At 43.5% G+C, this 14,788-nt stretch overlaps 1 protein-coding gene across 1 annotated transcript in view; it reads left to right on the top strand.

Annotated features, from left to right (window-relative positions):
* The first annotated feature begins 266 nt into the window (after nucleotides 1–266).
* CRB2 (crumbs cell polarity complex component 2) overlaps nucleotides 267–14,788 on the top strand; it is a 118,949-nt gene continuing 104,427 nt past the window's right edge. Inside the window, exon 1 of the mRNA XM_040406280.1 lies at nucleotides 267–339. Coding sequence (XP_040262214.1) covers nucleotides 267–339 — 73 coding nt within the window. The remainder of the gene's footprint in view (nucleotides 340–14,788) is intronic.

Genomic DNA, 14,788 nt, shown 5'->3' with positions numbered 1-14,788 from the left:
ATCATGCAAAGTCTTCGGCACACTTTGTGTTACTCCTCTTAAGTCCCTTCCGGGAGATCCAGCCCACTATTTAGGAGCTTCCAGTCTCAGGGAGTCAGGCTTCACAGTCTCTGTCCACAACAGTAGTGCTAGTCCCAAACTTCAGCTCCCTCTGTCCAAGCCTCCTGCACTCAGCACTCCTGACCCTCACTGAGGCGGTCACTTTGCCTCCACTCTTCCATGTTTGAGGATTTTTCTTCTTCCAGACAGCAAATCTTCTACTTAGCATGGAGTTCAGGCGAGTTAATCTCAGCTTGCAGAGGACCTGTACACTGCTGCTCCTCTCTGTCTGTGCACATGGTAAGCCTGCATCCTACCTAGGTATTTTACCAGTTGTATTGATTGTCATAGTCCTCATGTATTCACTATAGATTACGATGTAGCAAAGCTGAATTTGTCATTTAACTCTTCTGGTGTGATGGCTCTCCTGGGTGAAATAAGTGCAGTCCACAGTAAAACTGCAATCAACACCCTGTGATGTCACAAAATGACAAAATCAAAGATGCAACAAATGTAGCGGAAATAGCAATAAACACAGAAGCAAGTGCAACTTCTTTACAAGTGGCTTCACTTGCTTCTTATCTATACCTGAAATTAATAATTTACTAAGAAATGATCTAATATTAGAGTTGTAATCTTTAGATATTTTCTATGCACTCGAATGTGTGAGGAGCCATCATACATTGCCATTGTCTGGTCTTTGAAGCTCTTGTGATGGAGGCAGCAGGCATTCTTTTGTTACCAGTAACCTTAGTAACTTGCTGAGCATGTGAAGTATCTAGCAGCCGGCCAGGACTCCTTAGTCTCAGGGCACAAAAGGAAAGTTCTCACCAAGTGACTGTGTCTTACGTCTTCCCAAAAGCAGGTCCATGCAGATGGGATTTTTGTCAACTGTATCATCTTGCCCTATTCATTACCGTTTTGGAATCTTCTCAGTAGTGTGAATCAGTCTTCACGTGCTTGGACACCACCGGCCGTATAGATCACTCTTTACACTTCTGGCCATATGTATCGCCTCCCTGTAGGCTCTAGTCATCTTTTATTTTGGTAATTTCAGTTGGATGATGGCAATACTAGTCAGGAGCAAATAGATAGAATTATTATTATTGTCAGATGAACCCTGGTAAGATTGTACTGTCTGATGATCAGAAGACCCCACGATGACAAATAGCAGTAATCTATTTGATTTATTCTCCATTACAATAGTACAACCACACTGCATGGTAGTGTCGTGACGCGAAAGCAATGCGGTCAAGTAGCGGCGGCCATGCGGCAGCGGGGGCCTCTAATTTAAACTAATGAAGACCGCACAGTTTAGTCGGTCGGTATTATTAATGGACATGGGACACCTTCAATACTGCGCAGCCATTAACAATGCAGACTAAACAGTGCGGTCTTCATTAGTTTAGTAACAGCCCGCTGCAGCCGCAAGGCCGCATGGTAGCGTTTCAACCGCAACACAACTGTTCCATGTGGTTATACCCTCAAGATCGTAAAAACCACAAGGGTTGGTGAAATTATAACAAAAGTGATGTAAAAACTGCTACCAGTTAGTTAGGGTACTGCCACATGGCGTTGTCATGTCAAGCTTGCAATGCACTGCGGTCGACTATTGCCCAGCCATATGGCGACAGTGGGCACTAATTAAGTTTAGTTTGGTCTGTATTGTTAATGGCCATGCAGCACCTTCATCACCATATGGCCATTAACAATACAGACCAACTAAACAGTGTGGTCTCATTAGCTTTACTAGAGCCCGCTGAGGCCACGCAGTACTCAACCGCAGCGCAGCCGCGCCGTGTGGTCATACCCTTAGGGCTCTTTCACACGAGCGTATCCTGTGCGTGGAATCCGCTGCATGAAAGACAGCCAAGCCCCGCTCCGGACAGCAGAGACACGGAGCGTTAACATGATTGATAATGCTCCGTGCCTCTCTGATCTTTTTACTCTAAAATCACAGTGACAACTTTATCTCACTGTGATTTTGTAGTAAAAAGAGAGTCATGTTAATGCTCCGCGTCTCTGCTGTCTGGTGCGAAGCTGGCCACTCATGCAGCGGATTCCACGCACGGCAACCGCTTGTTAGGGCTGTTTCACACGAGCGAGTCCATTGCGGGAATCACGCTCCGTGTGAGAGTGTGATCCTCCGCTCTGGACTTTCAGGAGCGCACGGCATTATCATGATTTACAGTATAATGCTGTGTGTCTCTGCTTGACCTTATTTCTACAGAATCATACTGACAGCTTTATGTCACTATGAGTCTGTGGAAAAAAGGCCATGCAGAGACACATAGCATTATAAATCATGATAATGCCGTGCGCTCCTGCAAGTCCAGAGCGGAGGATCACTCTCACACACGGAGCGTGATTCCCGCAATGGACTCGCTCGTGTGAAACAGCCCTTATGATGATATAATAGAAACTGCTCCCATGTGGGACTTCCAGTATCAGGATATTGAGAGAAAATACTATTATATCGTCATTATGAGTAAAGGGCTGGTTAGTGATTATCGGGCGGTGTAAAGGTGCCGGTCGTTCATCGGGGAATTTAATTGTTTGTGCAGGCACCTAAATCGTTATTTACCGGCAGCAGATCGAGGTGTGGAAACAGCTTCTGTTGCCGGAAAACGGGTCTGTATGGGGACGAGCGATGGCATTAGTGATCGCTCCTCCCCATACTGGGGAGGAGATTGCGGCAATGTAATAGCAGCGGTCTCCTCTGCTGACGAACCGGCGATTGTCGGGAACGTTTCTTTCCGGAGAATCGCCTGCTGAATTGTTCTGTCTAAAGGGACCTTAAAGGGGTTATCCCATGACTAATGTAAAAAGTGAAGATCGGGCATCATATAGTACATGACAACCTCTTTCTAACAGAGCTAGAACCAGCCCTGTACCTGACATGGATCCAGAGATCTGCCCATTCATTGCTCTGCTAGATTTATATCAAGCTGAAGGGGAGTGTCTTCTCTGCTGCAGCTCAGGGGGCGTGTCCATGCCTATCACAGCTCAGGGGGCAGGTCCATGCCTATCACAGCTCAGGGGGCGTGTCCATGCTCTCCCTATCACAGCTCAGGGGGCGTGTCCATGCTCTCCCTATCACAGCTCAGGAGGCAGTTGAAGGATGAAACTGAGCATGTGCGGCCTTTTCAGTGAGCAGGACAAAGAAATAAATAAAAAAACTAACAGCAGGTGGCGCTATACAGATAATTACATGGAATGACAAAAGTATTCAGATCTAGGTGCTGAAAACTGTAGAATATTTTGTGGGACAAGCCCCTTTTATGGCTTCTCTTACAATATTCGTATGGCTGCAGACTGAGGTTCTCTGAGAAGGAGTCACCATTGACAGCACTCTTTAGAAATGGTTTAGCTATGAGAATGAAATAGATACCTGTGTATTTATGGCAATTTCAAACCAGGGTCTCATGGAACCTGAACAGAGCTGCTCCTGAAAGACAGCAGCAGCATTTTTATGGTAGAGATGATTTCAGCCAGTTTAAAAATGTCATTGCATTGGCATCATTAATGCTGCAAACCTAATTGAGGAACATTAGGAGATGGGAAACCCATTGCTTAAAGGGGTATCCCAGTTGTTAGAAGTTATCCCCTATCCACATGATAGGTGATAACTATTAGATCGGAGCACGTCCTACCACTGGGACCCTCACCGTTCACGAGAACGGGGGCCCTGTATACCCTGCAGCCCCCCTGAAATGAGCAGATCGTCCCACATGCCTGCGGACGCTCCATTAATTTCTATGGGATTTCTGGAGATAGGTGAGCGCTGCACTCGACTATCTCTGGAACTTCCATAGACATTAATGGAGAGGCCAAGTGTATGTGCGACCTTCCACTCCGCTAATTTCAGGGGGGCTGCAGGGGATACAGGGCCCCCGTTCTAGTGATTGGCGGGGATCCCAGCTGTAGGACCCCCACCAATGTAATAAGCTCTAACAACCGCTATACCCCTTTAATAAAGCTTGCTAAATTTTCACACGGCTTTTCAAAATGAGGAACCTAAGGCCTCACGCACAGGACTGCATGTATTTTGCATTCCCAAAATTGTGAATCCACTAAATATGGATACCGTCCATGTTGTGTCCACATTTTTTGCAGACCCATTGGCTTCAATGGGTCCGTCGTCCGCATTTTACGTCCAAGTATAGGACATGTTCTATCCTATTGCAGAAAGCACACGGATCATCCATATCTCAGTTCTATAAAAAGAATCGGGGTCATTTATGAAATTGGTGTAAAGTAGAACTGGCTTAGTTGCCCATAGCAACCAATCAGATTCCACCTTTCATTTTCATAAGGAGTTGTCAAAAATGAAAGGTGGAATCTGATTGGTTGCTATGGGCAACTAAGCCAGTTCTACTTTACACCAGTTTCCTAAATGACCCCATCGTAACATTGCAGGTAGAAGGTGACGTGACTCCATCTCATTCTTGTATGAGGCTATAAAACATGACTGCTTTCTTCCAGAAAAAGCGCCACTCTTGTCCATAGGCCGTATGTGGTATTGCAGCTCATCCCCATTCAAGGGGATGGGACTGCTCGGCTGCAATACTGCAGACTGCCTCCATTTCAGTCATTCTTTTCTAATCTTCCATACCTTTAACCCTTTGCTGCCAGTTAAATATAATTTACATTAAAATCATCACCACTTTGCTGCAATTCTCATGCACAATATTTCTCCACCTATTTCTTCAGTTTCCACCGGGGACAGGACGCTCTATGTGACGTTCTTTTCTTTGCCCTCTGACACGAAGCATTTTCATGCCCTTACTTTAGTTGTCAGTGGTAAGGAATTAGATATGCTGCACTGGTCATGCTTTTCCATTTAGCCTCGGCAAAGCAAGAATCGAAATACACAAAATTCATTGAAGCACATTTAATCCGGCAAACCGAGCGCGAACCGTAGACGGAACAACTGAGGGTAAAAAAAATGAGCAGTCGCTGTAATTGTATATATATTAAAAGGGTGTTCTTAAAGGGGTTGTCTCACTTTAGCAAATGGCAATATATGATATAGAGGAAGTTTAATACAAGGCACTTACTAATGTATTGTTATTATCCATATTGCCTCCTTTGCTGTCTGGATTCATTTTTCCATCACATTATACACTGCTCGTTTCCATGGGTACGACCACCCTGCAATCCAGCAGCAGTGGTCGTGCTTGTACACTATAGCAAAAAGCACCGGCCTCTCTGGTGGAGTGTAAAGCTACATGTATGTGACATTAATTTTCATGACATATGTACATTCTATGGGTTGTGGAGGGATGGGCAGCTCCTCATTTTCTGACAACGCTTTTAGCCATGGCTACATGGTGACGTGTCGCGTGTCAAGAAAGTAGCTCAACATTTCATATATTGTATTTCAATTGTGTCACAATGTGACTGGTGTTGAGCAAATCGAAGAACTTCAATCCGAATTTCAGGGAAAATTCGATTTGCTGCAAAGCTGAATTTCCTTGTGCTTCGTGGTAGCAAATAGATTTTTCCCTGAATGGTGGTAAAAAAAATAAAAATCATGCTTACCTCCTCCGTTTGAGTGCGAAGTGTCGGCCGCCGCCATCTTGACGGATGATCTCACATGAAATCCCATGCACGGTGAAGTATGATGTCATGACGGGCCGCGCGAGATTTCGAGCTAGATCTTCAATCAAAATGGCAGCGGCCGGCTCTTCGCGATCAAACGGAAGAGGTAAGTATGATTTATTTATTTTTTTACACTGTATTATCGCCGTTCCCTGTCATTGCCCCACGACTTACAAAGTTAAGCGCTTCGTGAAGAAGTAAGGGCGAGTTCACATCACCGTTTAGCTTTCCGTTCTTCTGATCCGTCAGAGAGAGAGAAAAAAAAACAGGATCCAGTAAAAAAACGGATCCTGTTGCCTCAGTTATCATTCGTTTCAGCCATTTCCGTCTGAGATCCATTTTTAAGGCTACTTTCCCACTAGCCTTTTTTGCGGATCTGTCATGGATCTGCAAAAACGCTTCCGTTACAATCAGGGCTTTTTTTCTGGCGGAACGCACCGGAACGGTGTTCCGCCACCTTTTGACATCGCAGCCTGCGATGTATCAGCGGGGATGGACTAGGAGGAGGAGCTGGGGGCCGGCACGTTCACTGTGCTCCGGCCCCTCCGCTCCAGTAGAGACTTATAAAATGTGTAATTAAATGAATAATGATTCATGCTGCCCCGTCAGTAGTATAACTTTCAATATATTGTACTCACAGCCGGCTACTGTTATCGTAATGCAGGCCGGCCGGGCAGACGAGCGGCAGCGTCACTGACTGACGTCACGTGCCTGCGCCGCCTACTTCATTCATAAAGCAGGCGGCGCAGGCACGTGACGTCAGTCAGTGACGCTGCCGCTCGTCTGCCCGGCCGGCCTGCATTACGATAACAGTAGCCCTGTGAGTACAATATATTGAAAGGGGGCTGAGGGGGCAGCATGAATCATTATTCATTTAATTACACATTTTATAACTGTACTGGAGCGGAAATGGGGGGTCTGTGGATAACACTGTTATGGGGTGGGGGGGTCTGTGGATGGCACTGTTATAGGATGGGGGGTGTCTGTGGATGGCACGGTTATGGGGTGGAGGGGGGGGGGGTCGGTGGATGGCACTGTTATGGGGTGGAGGGGGGGTCGGTGGATGGCACTGTTATGGGGTGGAGGGAGGTCTGTGGATGGCACTGTTATGGGGTGGAGGGGGGTCTGTGGATGGCACTGTTATAGGATGGGGGGGTCTGTGGATGGCACTGTTATGGGGTGGAGGGGGGTCTGTGGATGGCACTGTTATGGGGTGGAGGGGGGTCTGTGGATGGAACTGTTATGGGGTGGAGGGGGGTCTGTGGATGGCACTGTTATGGGGTGGGGGGGTCTGTGGATGGCACTGTTATGGGGTGGGGGGGTCTGTGGATGGCACTGTTATAGGATGGGGGGGTCTGTGGATGGCACTGTTATAGGATGGGGGATCTGTGGATGCCATCCACAGATCCCCCATAACAGTGCCATCCCCAGATCCTCCACCCCATAACAGTGCCATCCCCAGATCCTCCACCCCATAACAGTGCCATCCCCAGATCCTCCACCCCATAACAGTGCCATCCCCAGATCCCCCATTAACAGTGCCATCCCCAGATCCCCCATTAACAGTGCCATCCCCAGATCCCCCATTAACAGTGCCATCCCCATCTGGGGGGTTTCTTTGCTGGGCTGGACTTTTATAGCCCCCCCCCCCCCAAATTATACTTGCATCCCTGTTCTCTAAAGGGGCGGTTTTAGGGGGACGGTCTTAGGGGTGGGTAGGGGCGTGGCCAGGGGAGGGGGGGTGAGTTCCACCACCTTTTCTCTGAGAAAAAAAGCCCTGGTTACAATAATACAATTGTATGCATCCGTCATGAACGGATTCGGTTGTATTATGGCTTCTATAGCCATGACTGAGCAGTCCCCATTGACTTCCACTGTGTGTCAGGACGGATTCATCTTGCTCCGCACCACATGGCGGACAGAAAAACACTGCTTGCAGCATTATTCTGTCCGCGATGGGAGCGCAGCCAAACGGAACAAAGTGCATTTTGGTGCATTCCGTTTCGTTTTGTTCAGTTTTTTCCCCATTGACAATGAATGGGGACAAAACTGAAGCATTTTCTTCCGCCATTGAAATACTATGACAGATCACTAGTGTAAAAGTAGCCTTAGACGGAAACAAAAGTACTGCACGCATCTATAAAACGGATCTCAGACAGAAATGTCTCAAACGGATGACAACTGATGCAACAGAATCCGTTTTTTATACAGGATCCTGTTTTTTTTTTCTCTCTCTTCTGACTGATCAGAAGAATGGAAAGCAAAACGGTGATGTGAACAAGCCCATATTCATCACAAAACAAATATTTTTGTAAACTTTGGCGAAGCAGGCGAATTTAATTTTTCAATACTTCGCTCATCTCATGTCGCGACAGGCGCAAAAAATCCATCCAAGTCGAATTCTTTTGCGGCTGTCATGTTGCAGTTGCAGCATGTTGGATTGCAACACCATTGAAATACATTATGTGAAATGTTTTGCGCCATGTAGTCATACCCCAATGGAGACAATGTCCGCCTTCTTTTGCAATGATACATTTTTAGCTTCCATATAGCGCTAAAATTAGGTAGGATTTGCTTTCCAGGACTAAAGTAGGTGACAATCCGACCATCCTTGTGGAGCTGCTATACTAGTTTTACGTATGATTTCTGGCAAAATACTGCGACATTACCCTGTATATATCATGCATTCCTACACGAATGGGGCGGCTGCTTTTGAACGCCTTGTTGTCTCCTTTTAGGGCTAATGCACACAAACGTATTTTCTTTCAGTGTCCGTTCCATTTTTTTTGCGGACCATATGTGGAACCATTCCGTTTACGTATGTCCGTTCCGCAAATGGTTAGAACACGTCCTATTATTTTCCACATTAGGCCTCAGGCGCATGAATGGATTTTGTTTCCGTGTCTGTTCCGTTTTTTTTTTGTTTTTTTTTGCCAATAGGATGTGGACCCATTCATTTCAGTGGGTCTGCAAAAAATGCAGACAGCACACTGTGTGCTTTCCACATCCGTATTTTCGTTCCGTAGCCCCGCAAAAAATATAGAGCATGTCCTATTCTTGTCCGTTTTACGGACAAAGATAGGCAATGTTACAATGGATCCGCAAAAAATACGGAATGCACACGGACAGCTGGCCCCTAATAGAACAGTCCTATCCTTGTTCGTAGGGCTATTTGCACACGACCGTATGTATTTTGCGGTCCACAAAATGCGGATCCGCAAAAAATACGGATTTTTTGCAGATCCATTGTAACAATGCCTATCCTTGTCTGCAAAATGGACAAGAATAGGACATGCTCTATATTTTTTGCGGGCTACGGAACAGACATACGGATGCAGACAGCACACGGTGTGCTGTCCGCATTGCAGACCCATTGAAATGAATGGGTCCACATCCTATCCGCATAAAAAAAAAAAACTGACACGGAAACAAAATCCTTTCGTGTGCATGAGGCCTTAGTGTCCCAAGCACTGTCACTGATCTCTAGAAAGTGAAGCACTTGCACATAATGGTGACAGTTCTTATAAAATACACGCCTGGAGACGTGTCAGACGGCAATATGGCACTTACTAGGTTCACAGTAAATTGAGATTTACAGCTTAGTGTCCTTCTCTCTGCTTCAGCTTAATCTCATTAGCAAGTCCGCATAGACGCTTAACTCCACGAAGGCCAATATCACATTCAGCTATTTTAGACCATTTTTCAAAAGTGTCTTCATAGAGGCGCCATAGCTTTAGGTTGTTCTCAAATGTAACGCTTTGGGAAAATGGCCCTTTTTTTTTTTTGCAGCAGCATTTTTCCTGCATGTTTTTTTTTTTCAAAAAAACATTGCACCAGATGTAATCACAAAGAGGATATAAAAGACGGTATAAACAGTGCTGTTTTTGTAGCATTTTTCTTAATTTTTGGGTCTGTGGCATTTTTTTCCCCCAACACACACCTTGCTCTTGTATAGGCATAGCCTTCCAGGCATCTAATTTTTCAGAAACAACATAGGTTATAGTCAACCAAAGGTTAAAGGGGGTTTCCGAGATTTTCTTACTGATGACCTATCTTCAGGATGGGTTATCAGTATCTGATCGGTGTGGGTCTCACACCCGGGACCCCTGTCGTCAGCTGTTTGAGAAGACAGCAGCGCTCCTGAGAATGCCACAGCCTTCTCTCTGCTTATTCTAGATCGAGTGACGACACGTTTTATGTGTCACCTGGCCAAGTTGCAGCTCAGTCCCATTCAAGTGAATGGGGTGGAGTGCAATGCCAAGCACAGCCGCTATCCAATGTACGGTGCTGTGCTTGGTAAGCTGCGAGAAGGAAGCGGGGCTCACAGGAGCGCCAGTGCCTTCCCAAAACAGCTGTTTGGCAGGGGTCCTGGGTGTCATCAGTAAAAAATCCTGGAAAACTCTTTTTTAAATAATTCAGAAAGTAAATGTCCCCTCAGTGAATGATCATTCGGAGCCCTACAGATCAGTAATAATGTATAATCTGTCCCTTAGTTCCTTTTTCCCAGTTGATGCTGCTTGTGAGTGACGTCACCAGTTGGTGCCTGCTATGCCATTTACTTAGACAGGTATCAGCACAGACTACCTGTTACCTCCAGCTGACACTGGGGAGAGGCAGTAGTCTTATGGCCATCTGTGTCACCTTCACAACCTCCAAGATCGGGATGACTGCTTTTAGCTGCTAGTACAATCCTACAGGAGAAGTAATGTATGGCCTTAATATATCTATGTGGCCTTCAAACTATATCTGAAGTGACTGTCCAAGCAAGGAGTCACATTAACTGCCAATCTTCATGAGGGTTGTTGAAATCTGGTATATCCTATTTGCAGATATGCATCCATAGGTGCACCATCCATGAGGCGGGTTTAGTACTTCACTTCTCTTCAGATATTTTATCGATCACCGAACTTGGCAATAAAAAAATTCTGCTGCACCTCTCTTAGTGCTAATTCACACAAACATGGGAAAAAGCATCCGATTTGCATGCAGAAAAAAAATGGGGTTAAAAAAGTGACTATGTAATTTGTTTTCAGTGAGAAATGTCCAGTTCTCATTTTATCAGCTCTTTAACGCTCCCCCCATGTTAATTGTTTTTCACTTTGAAAAATGCTTTGAATTCTGTCTCAAGAAAGAGCAGTATTTACACGTCAATAACAGTCTATGGAGAGGGGAGGGGGAGGAGTGAGCAGGAGCATGAGTGAGATGAGACTCAAAGAGAGACACTAAAGACACTTAACAGCTACTGTACATTGGAGATTTATATCTTAGCAAAAGTGCTAATTTCACAACCACACAGGTCAGTACATCTCTGTAATGTCCTGTCCTCCATGATCTTGGAGCTGCTTCTGAGTGATTAAGAGAGGCTTAAGAAGCTGATTCTCCTCTACTTTCTGTGTGCAGTGGATGACAGCTAGTCTCCACCCACCTTATCTGAGAGAACTGCTAAATAGATGTTCAGCATGTACAGAGGAAAACGGCTAGGAAATGTCAGATACAAGTCATATAGTGGTTGGATCACTGAATACTTAATGATGTCAAAACTGGGTAAGCGTATAAGAAAATGTGACTGAACGGTATATTTACCCTTAAAACGTCACTTTTATTAATAATGCCTAAAAATGTATACATCAAAAAGAAAAAACAAATATATAAAAAAAAGATTATTGTGGAAATAATAATAAACACAATCTTCAATCGCCACGTTCGAACGCGTTTCCCCTACTTGTAATATGCAGGTTCATCAGGGGACCAAGTATAAAAAATGCACAATGGCATATAGATGATAAATGGTTTTTATACTTGGTCCCCTGATGAACCAGCATATTACAAGTAGAGTATATGCGTCGGGACGATTGAAGATGGGAGAATTTACACAGTGATGGGAAATTTATAGAAAATAAGGCATCATCGCAATTGGGAACTTCAGGATAGGTAGGGATTTTTAGGTGAGGGTACAGCCACCGATAAGTGAGGCCCCCCTTTCGGTGCGATTACTCTGCTTTTTGGCAGGGACAGTATAGCATCTCAGGGAAAGTATCCGATGCCTAAAAGCGAACTTGGCTTATTAATAGTATTTGTGCTCCCCCTGAATTGTTCAGAGATCTTTGGATTAAAAGTGGTGATATCTTACATCTAAGTTTCCTCACCAAGTGACGTAGAGAATTCAATCCCTCCATCATCTAAGTCCGAAGTACCGTGAGTAACCACAATTGTGGTAACTAGTGTAAATCTATTACAATCCCTACATTTTGTTTATTATCTCCATAATAATAATTTTTTATATATTAGATTTTTTCTTTTTGATGTGGGTACATATATTAATTTTTAGGTATTATTAATAAAAGTGACGTCATAGTGGTTGGAAATACTGTTATTCCTCATGTACACACCCTGTACTATTCATTAATGCAGAGTTCGCTGAAACGGTGGGTACGCTTTAAGCATATTATTGTGTCTGTTATACCTACCAATTCCACATTAGATTAATAAAAATCTTTAAAAAAATAACCTCTGTTGCCCCTCGCATCTGTAATACAGATCTAATATGGATCCTAATGGGAGCCTTATAACAAATGTGATTATTTCGGTTCTCCACTGACTTCTTTGGGGAACTCTTGACCGAAAAATCTTCATCCGATTTATTTCTAAGGCATCGTGTCAATGCAGAAAACCCAGTTGTGTGAATCGAAACCATTGAATATTATAGTCAGTATTGAGGTCATTTTAGACTGGTGTACTACAGTCATGTGAATTAGCCTTAATTCAGAGAGATCAGTCAGATGAGGGGATATGAAGAAATTCTATGACATTGACCACGTTGTGCAGTATTAAGACAGTTGGGTTATGAGGGTTTTATTATACATTATTAATGTATTACATGAATGACAATATCCCTGTGCCACTGATACAAATATACAGATATGATAAGCAAATCATTGACGATGCACAATGACCATTTACTCCACTATGCGCAGAACAGTCATTGTGGGCAACTTTGTTGCTGTGTAAGTATGTCAAGGCCACTGACTAAGAACACGCAGCCCTTGTGAATGACGAGTCCATGTGAGCAATGACTGCAGCCTTACATAAAGACAGGCAGTTCTGTTTCACAATCATGTAGCATATAAATCAAATATGTAATAAGAAGCGTCTAAAAGGAATTTACTACAATGCAATATGCAATTGTAAGAAGAACATTCAAAATTCACCTTTCTGGGACTTTATTATTGATGAGCTACTGTATCTTCTATATCACATCGGTGGGGTCTGACTCTCAGCACCCAAGGTATCGGAAGAGACACGGCTCCGTATGTTTTGTAGTAGTCATGAATTCTACTGCATCTCTCGACTATTAAAGTGAATGGGAGAGGGCTGCAATACCATGCACAGCCACTATACAATGTACAGAGCTGTTGAACATTTTCCAAGGAATGTCATCAATATTAAACTTTCGGAAGACACCTTTAAAGGGGTTGTCCAACAAAAAATATTCTATGTTTTTAAAACCATCACCTGGATCTGAATACTTTTGTAATTGCATGTACCGGTAATTAAAAATTTTGTTTGGCCCCTAGGCTATTAAATAAAATGTATCTGCATAGCATCACCTGCTGTTTTCCTTATTTCCCCGTCCACCTCAACAAGGTGGTCGCACACTCTCAGTTTAAATCTTCAACTGTCACCAGCAATATATCCTGTTAGAAGCTGTGGCAGTTACATGGAAAGGACACACACCCCTGAGCTGCCAGCCTATAATAAATCTAGAACAATTGGATCAATGAATGGGAAGATTTCTGGATCCATGTGAGGTACAGGGCTGGTTTTACCTTTTGCTAGAAAGCGATTGTCATGTACTATATATTGTTTCATTAGATTTTTTTTACATTAATTATGGTATAACCCCTTTGACCATTTTAGAACATCCGGCTTACATGTACATTGGATGTCCGTACTTTAAGGATGATGCCCATTTTACACAGAAGGCACCCGGTGGAAAGTCTGTGATTGGTGATAACGCCGATCACAGACCTTTAACCCCTCAGATGCCATAGTCAATTGTGACCACAGCGTTTGAGGTAGATTCCCCAGAAACACTGTGCTCCCAGTCCCCGAACGGCTCCTCCGCACAGCGGTTGGGGAAGCTGCTTGTTCTCTGTGGTAGCCTCAAGTCTAAGGAAGGCTCAAGGCTACCACAGCAATACGTTCCTCTGGAGCCCTGCCTGTTACAGGGCTCCACAGGACCGTATAGAATATCCTTTAGATTGCAATGATAATTCATTGCAGTCTATCGGAGAAGCGGTATGATCATATGTTTAAGTCCCCTAATGGGACTTAATATAAGTGTAAGAATAAGTAAAAATAAGTTTTTGAGAAAATATAAAAATTCTAATGTTCCCCCATAAAAATAAATAAACAATAATAAAAAAAATTAAGATCCTTTGTACCACCACATTCTAAAATGCCTGTACTATTAAAATATAAATGCATTTATCCCATACGCCATAATGGAATAAAAATCAAAATGGCCAATTTGCCATTTTTTCAGCGCTTCACCTCCCAAAAAAAATGGAATAAAAAGTTATCAAAAAGTCAAACACATTCCAAAATGGTATGAATAAAAAGTACAGATTGCTCCACAAAAAGTGAGCCCCCACACACCTCTGTAGTTTTAAATATAAAAAAAGTTATGGGGATCAGGACATGCTGATGCAAATCAAAAAATTTGTTGTCTTTTTCAGGTTTTTATTTAGTATTAAAACACAAGACAAACTATACAAATGGGTATTGTAGTAATTATACTGACCTGGAGAATAAAGAGAACAGGTCAGATTTATCCCATAGAGAACACCGTACAAAACAAAAACCGAACCCATAAAATTGTGATGGAATTTTGATTGGAGTTTTTTTTTTTTTCAATTCCACCCCATTTGGAATCTTTTTGAGCTTCCCACTAGAGAATATTCAATGGTGCTATTAGAAAGTAAAACTTATCCCAAAGAAAACAATACGACTATGTAATTGGAAAAATAAAAAAGTTATGGCTTCAAGAAGGAAAAAAAAAAGAAAATTGCTCTGTCCTTAAGGAGTTAATAAGGTCTTCCGTTCTGTACTGCACAAAGCCTAAACATTGTATAATAAAATGTGT

This window comes from Bufo bufo, chromosome 8, assembly GCF_905171765.1.
Source record: "Bufo bufo chromosome 8, aBufBuf1.1, whole genome shotgun sequence".
NCBI classification, from domain to species: domain Eukaryota; kingdom Metazoa; phylum Chordata; class Amphibia; order Anura; family Bufonidae; genus Bufo; species Bufo bufo.
The sequence above is the reverse complement of the archived record's forward strand: the minus strand, read 5'-3'. Positions and strand labels throughout refer to the sequence as shown.